At 42.2% G+C, this 20,507-nt stretch overlaps 1 protein-coding gene across 3 annotated transcripts in view; it reads left to right on the forward strand.

The window, feature by feature from the left end:
* The window catches only part of LOC311017879 (dedicator of cytokinesis protein 3-like), a 46,857-nt gene that overhangs the window by 19,790 nt on the left and 6,560 nt on the right, over positions 1 to 20,507 (forward strand). For all 3 annotated transcript variants that reach the window (XM_084016520.1, XM_084016521.1, XM_084016522.1), the window contains exons 10-42: positions 29 to 110; positions 198 to 258; positions 353 to 500; positions 1,586 to 1,674; positions 2,177 to 2,302; positions 5,246 to 5,370; positions 5,502 to 5,664; positions 5,794 to 5,900; positions 6,165 to 6,336; positions 6,448 to 6,545; positions 6,935 to 7,018; positions 7,120 to 7,220; positions 7,316 to 7,397; positions 8,268 to 8,438; positions 9,016 to 9,208; positions 9,353 to 9,480; positions 9,603 to 9,749; positions 9,852 to 9,950; positions 10,059 to 10,153; positions 10,351 to 10,426; positions 10,537 to 10,637; positions 10,727 to 10,785; positions 10,899 to 11,047; positions 11,150 to 11,235; positions 11,336 to 11,362; positions 11,475 to 11,570; positions 12,838 to 12,898; positions 12,991 to 13,084; positions 15,570 to 15,718; positions 17,575 to 17,661; positions 17,918 to 18,022; positions 19,155 to 19,296; positions 19,678 to 19,844. In XM_084016520.1, the coding sequence (XP_083872646.1) occupies positions 29 to 110; positions 198 to 258; positions 353 to 500; positions 1,586 to 1,674; positions 2,177 to 2,302; positions 5,246 to 5,370; positions 5,502 to 5,664; positions 5,794 to 5,900; positions 6,165 to 6,336; positions 6,448 to 6,545; positions 6,935 to 7,018; positions 7,120 to 7,220; positions 7,316 to 7,397; positions 8,268 to 8,438; positions 9,016 to 9,208; positions 9,353 to 9,480; positions 9,603 to 9,749; positions 9,852 to 9,950; positions 10,059 to 10,153; positions 10,351 to 10,426; positions 10,537 to 10,637; positions 10,727 to 10,785; positions 10,899 to 11,047; positions 11,150 to 11,235; positions 11,336 to 11,362; positions 11,475 to 11,570; positions 12,838 to 12,898; positions 12,991 to 13,084; positions 15,570 to 15,718; positions 17,575 to 17,661; positions 17,918 to 18,022; positions 19,155 to 19,296; positions 19,678 to 19,844 (3,670 nt within the window). The remainder of the gene's footprint in view (positions 1 to 28; positions 111 to 197; positions 259 to 352; positions 501 to 1,585; positions 1,675 to 2,176; positions 2,303 to 5,245; positions 5,371 to 5,501; positions 5,665 to 5,793; positions 5,901 to 6,164; positions 6,337 to 6,447; positions 6,546 to 6,934; positions 7,019 to 7,119; positions 7,221 to 7,315; positions 7,398 to 8,267; positions 8,439 to 9,015; positions 9,209 to 9,352; positions 9,481 to 9,602; positions 9,750 to 9,851; positions 9,951 to 10,058; positions 10,154 to 10,350; positions 10,427 to 10,536; positions 10,638 to 10,726; positions 10,786 to 10,898; positions 11,048 to 11,149; positions 11,236 to 11,335; positions 11,363 to 11,474; positions 11,571 to 12,837; positions 12,899 to 12,990; positions 13,085 to 15,569; positions 15,719 to 17,574; positions 17,662 to 17,917; positions 18,023 to 19,154; positions 19,297 to 19,677; positions 19,845 to 20,507) is intronic.

Here is a 20,507-nt window from a genome sequence, read left to right on the forward strand (position 1 = left end):
ACGCTCTGAAAATGTGAACTTTTTGCAGTGAGAAGTTCATGGTGAAACTGAACAAAAATGGAGGACCAAAGAATCCAGAGAAGATCGATCGTCTGTGTGCTCTATTCACGGTAACATATGTTCTCCCTGTAGACATAAATGCAAGTGTTCTGTATTTCAACTCTTCTTCTAACATATTTAATTGCGTTTCCTTTTAGGACCTGAGCAGTAAAGACTTGAAGAGAGACCTGTACATTGTTGCACATGTCATTAGAACTGGTAAATGAGGCATGGTGTTTAATGACAGAGGTTTTTTTTTCTTTTTTCTTTTAGTGCTTCTTCTTAATGCGTCCATCTCCTTTTTCGTTTCCAGGTCGTATGCTGCTGAACGACTCCAAGAAAGGACCACCTCATGTGCTGTACAGGCGACCTTATGGCTGCGCTGTTCTCGCCATGAGTGATGTTTTCCACACCATCACAGACCTCAAAGAGGAGAAGGACTTTGTGCTTAAAGTTTACACGTGAGTTTACATATGAAGCTCTTCTTCTCCTTATACACATCAACACAAAACATATCAAGTGTGAAACAAATCATTATCATAAAAATGGTCCGTCTACAGCCGTCGGTGTAATTGCTTCGGTTGTGACATGGCTTCTGTACTTGTGGAAATAGAGTCAAAGAGTCTTTGCAGTGAGGCGGGAATGAATGAATGTTCCGTGAAATGTTGTGCGTGACAACGCAGCGCTTCAGTGTTGATGCCTGGCGCGTTTTGACTGGAATGATAATGAAGTGTCCTCTGGAAAATCAATAGCTGCTCACCCTGGGCCTGAGATAGGGCACTTGGCGTGTTGTGAATCTGGCTGCTTCTGTTAGGCTTCGCCACAGAGAGCCACTCCTGTACGCTGGCCAACCTCAGTGAAGGAGGGAGACACAGCGGAGAGGGGAAGAGGCTGAGAGAGATGACACTTAGATAATGGAGCAAAGTTAGAGGACAAAGAAAAAAAAACAAAAAAACACAGAGCTCAGCATATTCTCTTGTCAGTCAACAGCTAGGATGTCTTCTTGCGTCTCCTCCTCAGCATCCGCTCCGGGTCAGAGGTCACATTGCCATCCTTGTGTGTGTGTGTGTGTGTGTGTGACATATTTCTTGAGTAGTATTCCGAGGATAACTTTACAGCTCAGTGTGAAATAAAGATTTCCAGAATTAGGAGGCTGTCGTTTTTATTGGATTCCTCTGCTGAGGCGAGGAGCTCTTCCCTTGAAAAAGCAAGCCGTGATTCAGTGCTGAGCTGCCTCCAAACTGTCGGCTCCTATAACGCTCCAGTCTGTGCATTTCCCCATGCCATCCCAGGGGCCTACGGGCCCAGAGTAATGAAAAAGGCTGGTAGAGAGCTGGCTGTCAGGTTTGCTTAGTGAGCTGTGCATTTGGGCTAATGTGCTGCTTGATAGCACCTCCCCCTGCTGCTACCTTTTCTCCAGGAGGAAATCGGCTCTGGGACACATGCTGTTCATGTAGTCCCCGTGCGCACAATTCCGATCCCTCCATCTGGACCCACTAATGGGTGCGTTGTTAACGGCCCCACCCAACTGTCTCTTTCTCTCCAGATGTAACAATGAGAACGAGTGGTACCAGATACAGGAGAACATCATTCGCAAGTCCAACACCAAGTACTCAGCTCCCAGCACCAACTATGGTAAATATATTACAGATCTGTCATTTTGGTCTCTTTTTTTTTTTTTGTTCTTTTGGTTTAAATTTAAAGAGGAAAAAAAAACGGTAATGTCAATGTTTTTGTGAACTGTTTTTTTTTTTTTTCATACTTTGATATATGAGTCATTCCTGACAGAAATCTGTCACTTGATTTGTGTGGTAGCCATATTTTTCCTTGCTTCTTTGCGTGATTCCACTACACCATTTCGCCTCCCTCCCTCTGTTGTCCCCGTCTCTCCATCCACTCCTGTGTCTGTTTTCTCCTCCTCCACATTCTGACTAATGTCCTTTTAATTCCCCCTCTGTTGCTCCCTTCTCCTACCTCCCTTCCTCTTTGTCCCTTCACTTTCTTTCCTTCCACTTTTCTCCTACAATCCCACACTTCTTCACCCCCACTTACACACACACACACACACACACACACACACACACACACACACACACACACACACACACACACACACACAATCCCTTCCTGCCCCCAGGCCTCATCATTTCCCTGCAGCTGCTGCGGGGTGAGCTGGAGCAGATCAGACGGGAGAACCAGGCTGTGTTCAACAGGGCCCTGGCACTCACACGCAAACTGGGTTTCCCAGATGTCATCTTGCCAGGTAAGGAGGCAAAGAGCAGTGGGCGGTAATGGGGACAGAGAGGTTCAGGGAGGAGGTGGAGACCAGAGGCCAGATGGTTCGGAGGAATGAAACAAGGGAACGGTCAGAGATCGGGTTGCAAAGGATGCAGATGAAGGAGGACAGGGGTAGTGCAGGAGGGATGTGAGAAAATGGCAAGAAATAGAGGTTAAAGATTGAATGGATGAAAACTTGAGGTATTTGTACTTGAGTATTTCCGTTTGATGCTATGTTATACTTCTACTCTTCAGAGGAAAGTATTATACTGTAGACGGTGCTGCTTTTCAGTACATCGAAGACATTGACGCATCTTACGAAATGCAATATTTGAGATTTATACGATACCAGTTGAGATACGATACCAGTTGCCTCTTCTTACATTTCAGATGAGCTGTTAAAGATTCCACCAAAGAGACATTCCCCCTCTAAACTCCTCAGATGGTTTCAATTAACTGTCAAATAACTGTGTGAGGCCTGAAATTAGAAAAGTTCCAATAAATTAAATCAAATTTGTGTAGCAGCACTTTGTTTTTTTCTTCTTTTCTACCCCATTAATCATTTAATGACCATAGTTTTATATTGTGACCCTTTGAGGAACGCTAAACTACCTAACGGTATATAAAGTAGTTAAAATGAGACACATGATAGCAAAATGCCACTTACACTTTGATGCATCAGCAATTACAAGTAAGATTCTGAATGCAGTACATTAACTTGTAACGGAGTATTCTTAAATTGCTGTATTGTTACTAGTTCGTCTTTCATTGCTGATATTTAGGAGGCTTTGAGATTTGTCACTCCCTATTTGCATGAGATCGGCATTTAGGTCAGGTGCAGAGTAGCTTATGAAGAGCAGAGGTCTTCAAAGATAACTCGGAGAGAGGTGTGTGTTTATTTCGGTATATTTCATCACATAACATTGTTCTGCTTTGTGTCTGCAGTGAATGTGTGATACTCTCCTCTCCCAGCTTTTCCATTCCTCTCTTCTTCTTTCCTCTCCTCCCATCCTCTCCTCTCCTCTCCTACAATCCTCTTCTCTACATTCCGTTCCCATCTTCTCCTCTCTTCTCTCCCATCATCTACCATCCTCTCCCATCCTCTACACTCCGTTCCTCTCCTCTCTTCCTCTCCTCTCCCACCCTCTCCTCTCCCATCCTCTACACTCTGTTCCTCTCCTCCTCTTCCTCTCCTCTCCCACCCTCTCCTCTTCCATCCTCAACAGTCCTCTCCTCTACTCTCCTCCCCCATCCTCACCTCCCCTATCTTATCCTCTCCTCTTCCATCCTCTCCTCTTCCATCCTCTCCTCTTCTCTCATACAATCCTCTTCTCTACATTCCTGTCCCATCTTCTCCTCCCTTCTCTCCCATCCTCTCCTCTCCTCTCCTCTCCTCTCCTACAATCCTCTTCTCTACATTCCTGTCCCATCTTCTCCTCTCTTCTCTCCCATCATCTACCATCCTCTCCCATCCTCTACACTCCGCTCCTCTCCTCTCCTCCTCTCCTCTCCCACCCTCTCCTCTTCCATCCTCAACAGTCCTCTCCTCTACTCTCCTCCCCCATCCTCACCTCCCCTATCTCATCCTCTCCTCTTCCATCCTCTCCTCTGCAGTTAGCCTGAAATACCTCCCAATATCACCTCTTGTGACTCATCCGTCCCCAAGGAAATGACTTAGATATAAATAACTATAATCTGATTTTATAAATAACTGCAATATCTTCCTCCACTGTTGCCACTGATATTTATTGCATTAAACACTGACCTCACAAAAGGTGCTGAGGCAGTCATGAGCTACAGTGTATTACAACCCAGCGGGGTCATTTCTCATCAACGAGAACAATGACGTGTGGTGCACATCTCCGTCTTAATTTATGTTGACCACTCGCGGTTCATCTTTGGAGCAGAGGCTGACATGTACAATATAACTTATTAACATCGCCATGGCAGGGGACATGTTTGTTCTCATAGTCTGGGAATTTCTGAGATGCCTTCATCCTGTTGTTGTCTTTAGTTGGAACCTCAAGGGGGCAATGATTTTGCGCATGACGTCCTAGCCTCTGTGCCAGTCCACAGAATTAGCATTGCATGTTAGTTGGCAGACTTACTATGACAAAAACGTAGGAGAAAAATCGAATCAGAACCAGAGATATTGTCTTTTTTCATTCCACGCAAACTTCTTGTTGCCTACATTACCCATAATGCAACTCAGCTGCAGACAGTTTGGGTCTGTGTTTCAGGTGTGTGAGTCTGGTATAAAGCCTCGAGCCCTTAGCCTCTAGCAGAGATGAGGAGCGTGCTCCAGGGGTCTGCCTGGTAAACCTCCCTTCTTTCTCCACACTGGGGATGAATTAGGAGAGCTGGATACAAGTAGCCTTCATGCCAATTTATCCCAGTGGCCACCTGCTATTTTGCAATGGAAAAATCACCCATGGCTGAAAAACTATTTTCCCTATAGACCGCCATGATAAAAGAGTAAAAATATTCTATTATTATTGTTGAGGGGCACAGGGATGAGGTGTCTGTGATGCTTGTTGAGGTTGTTTTTACTGTTTGTTTGTTTTAAAATGTATTATTTATGTGTATATGTGATAAACATTAAGGTCATTATGGGGTAGGGCTTACGGCTGGGTGGTAAATGAATATGATCATTTATTATTTCATATCTTGATGAAATCATATCACATCCAGATATTGTGATACACAATTACATCATCTGTCTGAATAGTGAAAAGCATACTCAATGTTAATTTCTCATAAATCAGTAATCAGTTAATCAGTCGTTAGTCAACCTGGTTGTCTTAATTGATCTGAGACACTCCAGTAAGAACCACAAAGGCCTTTATACAACCTTTTTTATGCCGTAGGTTTAAACAGACTTTAATATGTTGGTTTCCCTTTAACTGTTTTTCTTTAATAATTGTCTTAGGTGACACACGCAATGATCTGTATCTGACCCTGGAGCGGGGGGAGTTTGAGAGGGGAGGCAAGAGTGTCCAGAAGAACATCGAAGTCACGCTCTATGTACTTTATGCAGACGGGGACACGCTCAAAGTATGACTCAAAAAACACAAGTTATTTTTTTTGCCACCTATGAGTCATGATGAGTGTAATCTTCCTCCCATACATCACACAGTAGTTTGAACGTATGTCAAAACAACCCACCATGCTGCTTTATTTCCCAGGACTGCATCAGTTTGGGCAGCGGAGAGCCCAACACCAGTGAATATCGCTCCTTCGTCCTCTACCACAACAACGGCCCTCGCTGGAGCGAGATGGTCAAGCTGCCCATTCCCATAGATCGTTTCAGAGGATCCCACCTACGCTTCGAGTTCAGACACTGCTCCAGTGAGTCACTAATGCAGCCCATCCCTTACTGCATGAGTTTATTAGCACAGGTCGTGTTATACAAGCGCGGTTTGTGCTGTGTAAATACAGTATCGTGATGCATGATGTTGTTTTGTGTTTCCCTTTTAGCTAAAGACAAAGGAGAGAAAAAACTGTTTGGTTTTGCTTTCACTCCTCTGATGAGAGAAGACGGGACCACGCTGTCAGATGAAAGTCATGAGCTGTATGTGTACAAGGTGTGTGCAGGTTCAACGCATACATTTTTTAGACGAATGGCGTTATTGTGCCAAGTCGGCACTTGCTGACCACTTCTAGATAGAAGAGCCAATCAAATGTGCCCGTGCTCAAGAGGCCAGTCAACGACATGAGAGCCCCTTGCTGCAGTTTTAAAGTTATTTATGAGAACCCGAGCTCTCTGTCCCATGATGATGAAGATGGTGCAGTGCCATTGTTCCATTTCTTAATGCATCTCCTCTTTCCCGCTGCTGTCCATCCTCTAGTGTGATGAAAATGCCACCTTCAGTAACCAGGGCCTGTACCTGAGTCTGCCCTGCTGTAAAGAGGACTTCAACAGCTGCCCCAACCTGCCGGCCAACCTGCCCTTCCAGAGAAGCCCCAAAGAAACCTTCTGGGTGTCCACAATACTCTGCTCCACCAAACTCACGCAAAATGGTAATTCGAACACTTTACACGCTCTTCTTTATGCATATAAGTAATTACGTATTTAATTATTGCCAAGCCCTACTTCCCATTCAGCTTAATTTGATTTCATTTTGTTTCCAGTGGACCTTCTGGCTCTTCTGAATTGGAAGGCCCATCCAGACAGGGTGTTGGACATCCTCGGTCGATTACGCCAGATTAGCGGGGAGGAGATTGTCAAGGTCGCTGTCATCACATTATTTATCTATTGACGTGAACGATGTAAAGTAAATTTACCTCCTGTGTGGTCGCAGGGTAAACTTGACAACATGCTACACCAAATATGTAGAACAGCTGAAAAATGTTATTTTCTAAGTTGAAACATTAATGCGTGACTTTATTGATAATAGGTGATATTATGACATTATTCTTACATAATGTATCAAATCATTTAAGTAAAACATCTCCTACTGTGTTATTCTGTTTGGAAGTCACATCATCCTAAGGATTAAAAATAGGTTTTATTGCTGTGTTTTTGGATGAAGGGGCTATCCTTTGTTTCTATTTTAGTTAGCAGCGAGGCCTTTTATGTGATGCTTGTGCTGTGTGTTGTTCCTTTCCCCCCTCACAGTTCTTGCGAGATGTCCTGGATACGCTCTTCTGTCTTCTAGATGACAACACTGATAAATATGGGCCGCTGGTTTTCCAGTCACTGGTAGGAAAATTAAAGGAGCACAACAGTATTTTCCTTTATGATTTATAAACATAACATCTCTTTCTGGATATATAAATATATATATGTGTGTGTGTGCTTAGGTGTTCATCATTAACCTGCTCAGGGACAGCCGTTTTTACCACTTCAGACCTGTCATGGACTCCTACATCCAAAACCACTTTGCTGGAGCTTTGGCATACAAGTACAACAACAATCAAAACACAAACATCTGAATTTAGTTACCTACAAAGTCACGCTTGATATTGACTCTCATACTTCCAAACTATTTGTCTGCAGAGAGCTGATTCGATGTCTGAAGTGGTACATGGACCGCTCGGCCGAGGTCGTCCGACAGGACCACATCCAGGAGGCCATGAGGGTAAAGTATCTCACACGCTTCCTTCTGGTCTGTCATGGCTCCTCCTGGGATTCGTTAGTAGGAAGTGGTAACAGCAGGACTGATGAGGAGTAATGTGATGCCATATAAGGGCTCATTATGTGACTGCTGAGAAAGTTATATAAAATAACCTGCAAATATGTTTCGCCAAAACTATTCATACCACCAGTGAATGCAGCTGCAGCACTTTTTGAATAAAAGATTCAAATAGATTTGTGCAGGCAGCACCTATCGAGATCCTATTGACCCAGTTGGTAGGACAGCCTCTGGCAGTCTATCTGAGCTAAATTATTGTATGGCAAAAGCTACTGTAAGCCATCTTATTGAGTTCCCTCTGGTAAACAGTTATACAGTGCATATGTCTAAGGCTTTTATTGTGAAAGGTAAGATAAGTATCTGGTATGCGCTGCCTTCATCAAGGTGTAAAGGTGTAATAAAGCTTGCCGTCTTGGTTCGGTTCAGTGTTGTTTTTAGATCTGCACAGTGTGCATGGTTGATGCCTTTTTTTTTGCAGTGCTAACGCTCAGAAAATTCTACCTTGTTCCAGAAAATATAATTTTCGCTCCATGATATTCACATGTGTGAATATGAAAAAAACAGGTCAGAAAACATGCAAATTAAATCATAGATAAAAACGCCCCAGGTGTATAAAGGCCTAAAGACATTTCCATGTGGTCTTTGAATTTACTTTTCCAATGAAATCATGTGAAGAAAATTAAACATTTCTCTTTATGTATTGATTTTCTCTGGATGATAAACCACAAACCCATTCAGTGATCACTGATTATTCATTGTATTTAAAATTACAGTTGGAAATAATTTGTCTTCTTCCTGCCGTCAAACCCCCACCAGGCTCTAGAGTACCTGTTCAAGTTCATCGTCCAGTCTCGAATCCTGTACTCGAGAGCCACCTGCGGGATGGAGGAGGAGCAGTTCAGAGCGAGCATCCAAGAGCTCTTCCAGTCGATCCGCTTCGTTCTGAGTCTGGACAGCCGCAGCTCAGAGAACCTGGTGTTCACGCAGGTCCGATAGTTCAAAGACGACTGTCTACTGCTCTACGTACAGCCTGTCACATCTTTGGTCTTACATGTTTTTTAATTTCTGTTTTATTCATCCTATAAGTTTGCATTCACTGATTCATTCTTTTTACTTATTTCACTTTTCTTTCTGTGTGTTTTGTGACTGATGCTTCAATCCCGTGTCCCCACTGTTGCCCCATCCTTGTCTTGCTCTGGGACAGTTTAGAGGTGTGATCAGCTGCATGCATTTCTGTGGTCATGCCCCAGGGCTCTCGTCCGTCTCAGTAAGTCACAGCGCCCCCATGTGTTGGTTCTGCAATGCAGCAGAGTGTGTTCAGGATTATGTATTCTTAGGTAACTGATATGCAGTCAGTGCTGTCCATAGAAAGATGATTGTGTCCCCCTGATCTCTGTGCTCCCTTTAGACAATGAATAACTGGTCTATTTTGTGTCAGCATCACTCAGAAAATAACGATATCTGTTCTAAGTGGTATTTTTTATACATAAGTGTTTTTTTGAAACATGGTGTTCCGTATTCAGACTACAAATTCCTTCTCTGTGTCCTTTGGTCTTCCCTCCAGGCAGCACTGTTGAACAGCTTCCCTGATATCTTTGATGAGCTGCTGCAGATGTTCACTGTTCAGGAGGTAGCCGAATATGTCAGGGGCACCCTGGGGAGCATGCCCAGCACAGTGGACATTGGCCAGTCTATGGACGTCGTCAAACTGCAGTCCATTGCTCGTACAGTTGAGAGCCGCCTCTTCTTCTTCCCTGGTGAGACAATTGTAAAGGTTTATGCAAAGTGTTTTCTTTCTCTGAAGACAACAAAACGACCATGCGTGAAAGCCTGATGTGCAGACAATGCTTATTCAGTTTTATCCTCACTCGGCCTCCCTTTTTCTTTCTCTCTTCCCTCAGAGTCTCGTAGTATTCTGCTGCCGGTGGTTCTGCATCACATCCACCTGCATCTGCGCCAGCAGAGGGAGCTGCTCATCTGTTCTGGGATCCTTAGCAGCATCTTTTCCATAATTAAAACTAGCTCCATGGTACAGCACAAAATCGCGATGTGATCACAAAGTTTAAATTCAATTAGAAATGTCCTTCTTTAGCAAACAGCTCTCAACACTAAAGCATTAAACGGCATGTTTTTTGTCTCTGTGTTTCTCAGGAGTCTTCTGTTCAGGAGGAAGTGGAGATGATGGTGGAGAGCCTCCTGGATGTTCTGCTGCAGACTCTGCTGTCCATCATGAGCAAGTCTCACTCGGTGGAGACGTCCAGAGGACAACGCTGTCCCCAGTGCACTGCCGAGATAACGGTAAGCTTCCACTCAGTGTACCTCAACGATGTAGGTTAAAACAGGTGGGGTTTTAGTTCATTTTTTAAATATGTGTACTCATGTCATTCTCTTTCTTTGCAGGGGGAGTATGTTTCCTGTCTCCTCTCTCTGCTCCGGCAGATGACAGAGATCCATTTTCACCATCTACTCAACAACTTCCATAGCAAAGAAGAGCTGAAGGTAAGAAACTCTCTGAGTCACAGGGCTTCACATGATGGCAGGATTTTGCTGCAGCCCGCTTACTACATACCTCGACTGCATACACGATCTTAATATATTCCTTGGCAGGAGTTCCTGTTGAAGATCTTCTGCGTGTTCCGCAATCTGATGAAACTGACCATCTTCCCCCGAGACTGGAGCGTCATGAGGCTTCTAACTAGTCAGTGAGTCTTCTTTTTCCGTTTCTGTCATGCAGTCTTCTTTGTCCCGGAGATGGTAAGGGAACACAGCCAAGCATTAGATCAAGGCTCACTTCAGATAATCCGGCTCTGAAGGTGACGCTTGTATTGCAAATTTCTTCATCTATTTTTGGCAGCTTCCTCCTTTTGTGAGCTGACAGTGTAATGTTTGCTTTCTGCAGCATCATCGTGGTGACAACACAGTTCCTGTCTCCGGCGCTGCACAAGAACTTCTCAGAGGCCGATTTTGATTTCAAGGTGCCCGTGCAAAACCCACCAACACCACGAAGACACCAGTCGTGTGATCTTTCTGAAACTAGTGTTAACGTTTCAACGTAACGTTTACCTGCTTTTGGTTTTGCCGTTAGGTGTGGAACTCGTTTTTCAGCCTCACTGTGCTGTACATCAACCAGCCCAGTCTGCAGCTGGAGGCACTCGGACCGGCGAAGAGAAAGAAAGTCCTGGACAAGTAAGAAGCTGTCAAGCATTGTGTCCATTCTCTCCAACACAATTCATTATCTATCTAACGTTTTACACGCTTGTCCCTTTTCTCCATAGGCATGGAGATATGAGAGTGATGATGGCTTATGAGCTCTTCAGCATGTGGCAGAAATTAGGTGCGTCAAACTACCCAACTCCTCGCACATAAACACGCATCACAGTGAATCACCACCATCCAGACTTTTTATTAAATCAACGACAACAAACGGCTCCTTTCTATGTGATCCAGGTGACAACAAGCCCCACTTCATCCCAGGAATGATGGGCCCGTTCCTCGGCGTCACCCTGGTGCCTCAGACCGAGGTTCGGAATATTATGATCCCAATTTTCCACGACATGATGAATTGGGAGCAGAGGAAAAACGGCAACTTCAAGCAGGTCATTGTGACATTGTTATGATTTCAACTACATATCGTGTGCAGCAGCTGCTTTTAGTCACATGCTCACATCTTTTGGCTGAACGTGTGTGTGTGTGTTTAGGTGGAAGCAGAGCTGATGGATAAGCTGGACAGCATGGTGTCAGATGGGAAAGGCGACGATAATCACAGAGAGCTCTTCAGCCTTTTGTAAGCATCAAACATGTGTTTAGTGAGCCTGCAGGGTGATACTGCTCTCATAGTATTTCCCTCTAACGTATTTCTCTGTGTTCTTGCTGTGGAACTGCAGGACCATGCTGTTTGGTCCTTATCCAAGGTGAGGTGTCATGCTGTCATAGCTTAGATGGAAGAGACATCATGATTCATATCTATTTACTTCCTGTGTTTGTCGCATTTAGTAAGAACGTCTCACTGTATTTTCTGTGCAGCCTGCTGGAGAAGATCGAACAGGAGACCTGGAGAGAGACGGGGATCTCATTCGTCACATCAGTCACAAGACTGGTTGAGCGATTACTGGATTACAGGTGAGTTTAAGTGCCTTTATTAAAATGAACGCCCTAACCACTTGCTTTTTATTCCAGCACCCGTTATCAGGTTAGAGCAGCCACATCGCCTGCGTGAGCAGCGTGGCTCGGCTGCGTGTCGGCTCCATCTCTTTATGAGATTCAAGGTCAAGCTAGTTGTTTTCTGTGTGCCTTTCAGCTCACAGCAACCAAATTTGAAGTGATACCAGTTTGTTTTAGTGACATTTCAAGATGTTTTAAAGGAGTCATCACCTGGTTTTATACGTATCCAGCCCCCCTTGGATCGCTTTGGATCAATTCGTAAAACTTAATAGAAAAAAAAAAAAAAATTTTAATCAAACATTGAGCTTGTTCTGACCCTTTTTCGTACCGCGATTTTATCACGCGAGATTACGCGCGAGGTTTTGACTGGTCCGGATGTGCATTGTATAATATGTAATGAGGCGCGCGTTGATTCGCCGCAGGAAGGACAGAGCCGGGGGGGCTTGCCTGCATGCAGACTCCAAAACATAATGGCGGCGCTTCGGCGATTTCAGGTAGCGGACGGGGCGGGGTTGGGTGGTGAAAGAGGGGTGGGCTTATGCAAGTAGCCGCCACGGTGACGTCACCGAAGGCGCAGAATCAAGATCTCGTGCTTTAGGAATGCACACCCTTGTGTGCTATTCCTGTTCGGAAAAAGAGCAGAAGCGAAAAAACGGCGCCACTTTCAAACTCCAGCCTTTCAGGCAAGTTTCAACTGAGGTCAAACACAGATATGCATGTTTTAACAAGAGAAATTGCGATTTCCAGGTGATGACTCCTTTAAGCACATTTTGATGATTTTCGGGATAATATCGTGAAACACAATTATTTTGGGCCAGGATAATCATGACATCCTTGGACAGAATCCCTTCATTTATTAACAAAAGGCTTTTATTTCCAGGACAGTTTGTTGGAACATTCTGTTACTTGCAAAGCTCCATAAATGAATTGAGTACTGGCTTTTAATTGTGGATTCGTTTTATCATTTAAAGATGAGCACACGCTTCTAAATCTTTTTCTGTCTAAAATAAATCTAAATTAAACTGATATCAAACATTCAGACCATTGTGAAAAGTAAAACTTTACGTCGAAAGAAGGGCTTGAGGCAGCAACACCGAACAGGTGAGCTCAGCTGTTCAGTGGGGCAGCTGTCACCCTCTGCTCACGCAGACTTTGTGGCCCAGGTGTAATGGTTGTAATGTCATGAAATTGCAGAGCACTGACATAAAATATTTTCATTTTTTAGGGACTGCATGAAAGGGGATGAGATGGAGAACAAGAAAATTGGTGGTTCCGTCAACCTCATGGTGAGACATGAGTCTAGACTTTCCAAACACATTGTAGAAGAAATTCCACACACTGAGTAAAATGTTAATCGTTCTTTTTAATTCCTCCCCAGAACTTCTACAAATCAGAGGTCAACAAGGAGGACATGTACATCCGTTACATCCACAAGCTGTGTGACCTGCATCTCCAAGCAGAGGACTTCACAGGTAACAGAGACGTTGGGTTGTTTTTTGTGGAGGTGGATGATTTGTGGCGGAGAAGAAGTAGAATAGATGGAGTAAAAACAAATACATAAGACATGTACAGCAGAATCATCATGAATAGACATCTTCTCGAGGTATCAGACTCTTATTTCACTTCCCATTCATTTCAATGAATAACGGGGTGGAACGTATTCACATGTGGTTGTGAATCCACGGATTTCTTTTGCTTTCAGTCTGTTCAATCTGATTAATCACAACCTCCTGTTCCCTTCTTGTAAATACTGCTAGCTCTGTCAGCACTTTTGCTGTGGTTTGCACTGTTTTTTTATTGCCGGCGTCCCGTCGCTATGCTGAGAGCTGCTGAGAGACATGCTGGAAATGCTCCTGTATTTTGCAAGAGTTCAAGGTGAAAGTTGCAGGCCTGGATGACCTATCATGCCTTATGAATGCGATATCTCAGGAATTTCTTCATATTTGGCACAAACGTCCACTTGCATTGAAGGTTGAATTCATTAGAATCTGGTGATCAAAGGTCACTATGTCCTCATAAAAAAGCATTTTTGGCCATAACTCAAGAATTCATATGTTACCTATGACAATTTAACACAAATATCTTATGAGATTAAATGAGGCGATGACGTGGATGTACACACATGGATGTAAACTTCAACATGACTGGTTGGCGGAGGCGTCTTACCTCGAGTTTGTTCGGCAAACTGCTCTCTGAAGATAATGGAAATAAGTAAAGAAATGAAAAGAGAGAGTCTCGCGTCATCATCTGATGAAAACAGCAGACTGGATGCTCTGTTCGGCCTTAGATAAGGAAGGTAATAGATATCAAAATAGGATGATGATGAGTCAGACTCTAGTAAACATCACACAGAGAAACCTGTGACGGTCTAAATATACAGACCTAATGTCAGAAAATGAGTTATTGTGAGGGGGATTATAGTATTTTAATCAGGTAATGCCACTCTTAATCATGTAAAAAGGAAATCAGAAGAAGTTGTCAGTTAACGTAATCTCGTAAATGACTCAAGTGTTCTCGCTTTGCTCACAATATTGGCAGCGGGGGCTTTATTGTGATCATGTAAATGTAGCCAAAAACGCCTGATTAAACACAACCTTATTCATCACTTATGTAAAACAATCAAACAGGCAGCTGGCAAGATAATTGAACGACATTTTAATGTTCTGCAAAGACGTTTGTGATTGCACATGTGGTTGTTGTGTGAATCATTATCTAAAAAAAAAAAACGTTTTCATCTTCAAAAGTGCTTTCATTTATCCTGTGGATGCAGTGGATTAATCACGTTGCACAGTTTATTTTCGGGACGCAACTAAAGACTATATTCATTATATATTATGTTTTTGGTTAATCTATAAAAATGAGAGAAAATGCACACAATTCCTAAAGCTCAGGTTGATCTAAATAAATTGCTTGCTTTTTTCAGATTAACGCTCAAAAACCCAAAGATATTTTATTAATCAACTGATCGTTTCAGCTCTGGTTTATGAACGGTGACACAGTAGTCACCAATGTTGTGTTTCTATGAGTCAGTTCTCATTAAGACTTACTTACAGTCACCAAAATAAAATATCCAGGAAATGATCAGGCCGTTTAATCGGCCAATTTCTTCTGTTGCACGTCTCGTTACATTGCTAAATGCTACTCTCATAAACCATTAACGTTGCTGCATTTTCCTGTGGTAACGAAGATTCTAAAAGTGTGCGGTTTAAATTCATGAATGGATAGTTACGTGGCTAGATTTTGTGGAAGAGAGAACGCCAAATTGTTAACTAGGTTATAGTAACAGTTGAATGACTTATTTTCCCTCCTGCTTGCCATAAACTTGGTCAGATATCACATCAATACCACGTGTCTGCTAGCCGCTTCTCTTCAGTGGAGAATTTCTTGACATTGAATAATATAATTCATCGCATATACACACACATATTTTCAGCGCCAATGTAAAATGGTGAATGGCGGTCTGTATTAGAGCTGAGTTCCAGCAAAAACATTCAACCTGCACCGATCAATCAGTTAAACCAATGAATTGGTCAACCTCTTATTAGTTTGCGCCTCTCTGGTATGTCCCATACACGCAGTAAGTGAGTAAGTACCTCATATGTGACAGTAATGTCTACTATGGGTTTGACAATTCCACAGAATCAAAGATTTCCTTTGCGGATTGTAATCAAAGCAGCCGAGGAAAAGACGTAGTGGGGTCTGAGAGCAGCTGATATGATTTCAGCTGCGCAGGTTCACTTTGCACCTCTCGCCGCTAATAAACCAGAAGATGCTCACCGTGCTCCGGGCAGCGTGTGCTTTTGTGCCACTGACTGCGCTTTGTCTCTCTCGCCATCTGTTCACCAAAAAAAAAAAAAGGTGGATCAGTCCGTCTCGGTAGCCAGACCATGCAAACTGTTCGACATCTGTTAGATGGCAGATACTGATGACCTTTGACCTGTACCCCTGTGGCAACAGAGGCGGCGTTCACCCTGCTGCTGTACTGGGAGCTGCTGCAGTGGGAGGACCGGCCCCTGAGGGATTTCCTTCACTATCCCTGCCAGAGCGAGTGGCAACGCAAGGAGAACCTGAGTCGTAAAATCCTCCACTACTTCAACAAGGGCAAGGCGAGTGGATGTTTTTAACGCTTTATCTCTCACTCCTGTTTTTGACTTCAAGCGAGTGTGTGCTGCGACTGAGGCTCACAGCACTGGTAGGTCGGACCAGTCACATCAGAATCTAAATCAACTTGGATTACATTAAGTTTAATCGTCTGTTTGTCTTTTTAACAATGTTCAAGTGGCCATTTGTTCTCATCTGCAGTGCAGCTGTTTCCAAACATAATGCAGTTTATTCCTCATTTTCATTGAGAGTGAGACAGAATGTTCCTTATAATCTTTTTTTTGTTGTATCATGTTATACATCAAAGCTAAGTCGTGCTACTGAGTGAGATTTATACAGTGGAAGGGAAGTAAAAAAGTCTTGAATTCAACTTAGTTCATTAAAAATACAGCATTATTGTTAAAAATGTACTACTGTAATAAATAAAAAAAACATTATACAAGTTATTAACGTTATTGCTATTAAAAAGGCTATGCATTAATGTGTATGTATTATTTGAATGTAGCTTGTGAAGGTACAACTCATTTTTACTACTTAGTTTAATATTTAACAGGGTGTCATATTTTACAATTGTGTCATATTTTTCATATGTAAAATCTTACCAAATATAGCAAGATAAATATTAGCCATTGTTAAAAAATGGAAACGCTCAAGTAAGTACCTCAATGCTGCATGCAAGTACAGCACTTAGTAAATGTACTACCAAGTGTACCAACTAAAGCTCCTTTCCACAGTGTTGAGAGCATAAACAGAATTTTGGATTATCAAAACAAAAGCATGCATTTGTCATTGCTTTGGCAAGTGTCAGTAAAGGGTTTTGTGTACTAAAGCAAACTCTGAATATCATACAGTATAAATACAAACATGCAGCCCACACCGCGGTCCAACTCAGGGTCAGATGTCTGCTCAAATGAGATTTGCTTCCCCGAATCGTTCCTCCCTGGCTGGTATTCCTCCACGAAATTAAATTAGTTGACTGGTCTCTGTGCTTTGGAGAGGACAAAGCCCTCTGGACTGTGGCAGCAGCTGAGGAGGAAATAAAAGTGGCCTCCTTCATTAACTCTTTGTCATCTCTAGTTTTTATTGCTGCTCTACGAGTTTCCAGTCCTCACCTGTGGAATCCCCCGCTACCGTTACAGGATATTAAAAAATAGAAATGCAAATGTGCTTAAATAGCAACTTGCAGGTTGGCTACCTCAGTGAATGAATGGTGGACATGGATACATTTTTTTCTGATATTTTATTAGGACAATTAGGACAAATAGATACATGTAAAGTTAATGTGACAGCTCCCAGTTTATCTTCCCTTAGACATACATTTCTTTTTAAGTTCTTTTTAAGTAATGAGTTAAAATTACAACAGCATGTTTTATTTCTCTTTTTCACCCTTATTAACATACTTTTTGAGTAATTTGACACATACCTCTTTCCTTTAATTCTCCTCTTCCTTCTTATAGTATTAATATTTTAGTTTTTTTAACTTGTAAGTCACCTTAAATACCTAATACAGTATGTAACGTTAATATTTCATGTCATTGTTGTTTGTTAATGCGTTGACTTTAGTAATATTTTCTGAAAAAATAGGTCAAAATTAATATATTGATTATAATAACAATACAATGTATTTATTTAGCACATTATTGAATTGTTTTTGGTGTATTTCACAGGGACAAGGTTTCATCTGTAGTCATTGTTTGGGTACATTTTCCTCATGTTGAGATTGTTGCTGTATAAATCCGTCAGTTTTCAAATGTGTTTATGTAACTTTACACTTTTTGTATTCTTTCTCCAGTCATTTTGATTGTGATTTCTCTTTATTAAAAATCATAAATTCAGATTTATTGTTTACTCCAATTCACAGTGCTGGGAATATGGAATCTCTCTCTGCCGGGAGCTGGCTTTCCAGTACGAGACTTTATACGATTATCAGAGCCTTAGCTGGATACGGGTAAGCAAAGTCTTGCATGCTTCCTGTTATTATCAAACAACCTCTGTGATGCTGGAAAATTAGAGATTATCAGCTTCATCATTCATTGTCATCCTTGTATGCGGCGCCAAGAGCGTATAGCGCCAAACACAATGTCCTAATTACCTGTGCACACCCACGCTCATCGGGAAATGTAGAGGATCCAGTAATGTGTGTGTGTGTCTGATTAAAACATTATTCCTCATGACTCTTTTGCATGTTTTCTATTCTGTGACAGAAAATGGAGGCAGCGTATTATGACAACATCATTGAGCAGCAGAGGATTGAGCCGGAGTTCTTCAGAATGGGCTTCTACGGCAGGAAGTTTCCTTTCTTCCTCAGGGTAAGTCCAGTCTCGTCTTCGTCTGTGCTGACACAGTTGTGATTCTGCTGATGCGTACAGCCACTCGGCTCCTTCACGCTCCAGCGGGAGATGAAGTCAGCTTCAGTGGCTTGTGCAAGAGAGAGAGAGAGAGAGAGAGAGAGAGAGAGAGAGAGAGAGAGAGAGAGAGAGAGAGAGAGAGAGAGCCTGGATGGAAAGTTTATGCCAAAAATTAGGAGCTGCGTTTGTTGTCCCTCTACCAGCAGCCATCGCAGCTATTGATATCATACGTCGTGTGATATTATATCAGAACTTTATCCTGATATCCATCCTCCAGATAAATATTTTACCAATTAACCTCATTAGTGCATCGTTATAAACTATAAGAAAACATGCCCACACTGTCTTAATATCTCATTTCATTTAGTGGCTTGTTTTACCAATTCTTGTTTCGTTTTGCAGAAAAATAACTACTAAACTGAATGATACATAAATATATAAGCCTTATGCAATCAGCACTTGAGTGTATGAACACAGCAATGCTATTTGCACCCAACCGGATACATTAGACACCTTATGTGTATATGTAGCTTACTGAAGGCTGTGTATAGTTTTACTTAACCCTTAGTAGTTTTGTTGCCTGAACCAAACTGACTGAAAACTCTAAATCATTATAATTTGTTTTAAATAAAACCGAAAATAATTGGTCGACAAAGTGTAAATTCATCCTCCAGGAGGTCCTTACAGCTACTTTGTTGCCATTACTATTATTACTGCTACTAAATCTCTCTGGCAGACAGTCTTTCAACTCGCTAACTATTGCTAAATTAAGTAGCATATTCAACTTGGCTGTGTGTAAATAGCTGAATAATTGCTGTGTGACTATTCTCACCATATTTATATTCCCAGTTAGCATGTCAACTTGTCAAAATGTTTTCAACAGGACTTAATTCAACCGTATGCCTTTTTTTGCTGTTTTAACCACTAGTATTAAAACAACTAACGTAGTACAGCTAATACTACGAGTACTTAAAAAAAGAAAAAAGAGCACCAGTTAATTTATTAGTTTCTACTTAGAGTTATGTGCGTCAGTTTTCCAGCATGTCACTGTCAGCCTTGACTAAATACAGCTGTTTTCGTCCCCTTTCTGCAGAACAAGGAGTTTGTCTGTCGTGGTTATGATTACGAGCGGCTTGAGGACTTCCAGCAGAGGATGCTGGGGGAATTTCCACAAGCCATCGCCATGCAGCATCCCAACCAACCTGACGACACCATCCTGCAGAGCGACGCTCAGTGTATCCTCCTCGGCTTAGGAGGCTAAAACTAACAATTATTTTCATTGTGATTTATTGTGTAGTTTGTAGTTTTTTGTTTGATAAATTACTTATAATGATGAATTGATTATGAATTAACCTGTTATAAAATGTGTTTAAATTGATTAATTAATTCAAGCATCACAGCTTGAACCATTATATCGCTTATGCATGTGTTTCAGATAAAAGAGGAACACTGTATGCAATGTTGAGAGGTATTTACAGTCAGGCAGCGAGAGCAAACACCCTCTGTAAGCATTTCCTCTGAACATCCCCCTTGCTCTTCTTCCTCCTTCCTCCTCGGTGAATGAATCATGCATGCATGTCTGTCCGTCTGTCACTTCCTTGACACATGGCTTCTAGACTTGCAGATCTATGCGGTGACTCCGGTGTCAGACATCTCTGACGTGCCTCAGCTGGAGCGTGTGCCCGAGAGGATCAAGAGCTTCTACCGCATAAACAATGTCAGCCGTTTCCACTATGACAGGCCTTTCCACAAGGGGCCCAAGGACCGCGAGAACGAGTTCAGGGTACGGTGAGCCGGGAGTGCCACTCTCAGTCCATTCCTGCCTCAAAGTTTTTCACAGAAATACTGAATTCAGATGCAACACTACTAAAAAAAACCATGAAATGGAGTTAGATTTTCCTGCACAGCCTCTATCCTTAGATCCTCGACTCGGGGGATCTAAGACAAAACACAGAATAGAGCAACAAAGTATATTGAAAGTATCGATCAGGATGACAACATTATATATAGTTGGATCTGACTAACTAAATCACACAATTCATATTGACAGAAGAAAAGAAACAAAGAGAGACAAAAGGGAAGGCGAAATCTACTGAAGGACAAAGATCCAGTTATCCAGTCAAAAATCCAAAATCATGATGACATAAGCCAGAAAAGACAGAAAATTGCATTATCCTAAAGGAAATGACCGTGAAATTGAATTATTATCTCGTAAAACAACCCCCCAAACAATCAACTGCAGCTACTTGTAGCAACTGCAGGACTTTTGTACTGTATTCGGGGCTACACCTGATGGTTATTTTCAGTATGGATAAATCCGTCAATGATTTTTGTCAGAAAATAAGGGAAAATAATTCAGAGCCCAATGGTATTTAATTTACAATGATGTCAAATGCCTGGAGGGCGATTCATCGAAGCACTCGGTGTTTACAAAATACATTTGCAT

Source organism: Eutrigla gurnardus, assembly GCF_963514095.1.
Source record: "Eutrigla gurnardus genome assembly, chromosome: 8".
Taxonomy (NCBI): Eukaryota; Metazoa; Chordata; class Actinopteri; order Perciformes; family Triglidae; genus Eutrigla; species Eutrigla gurnardus.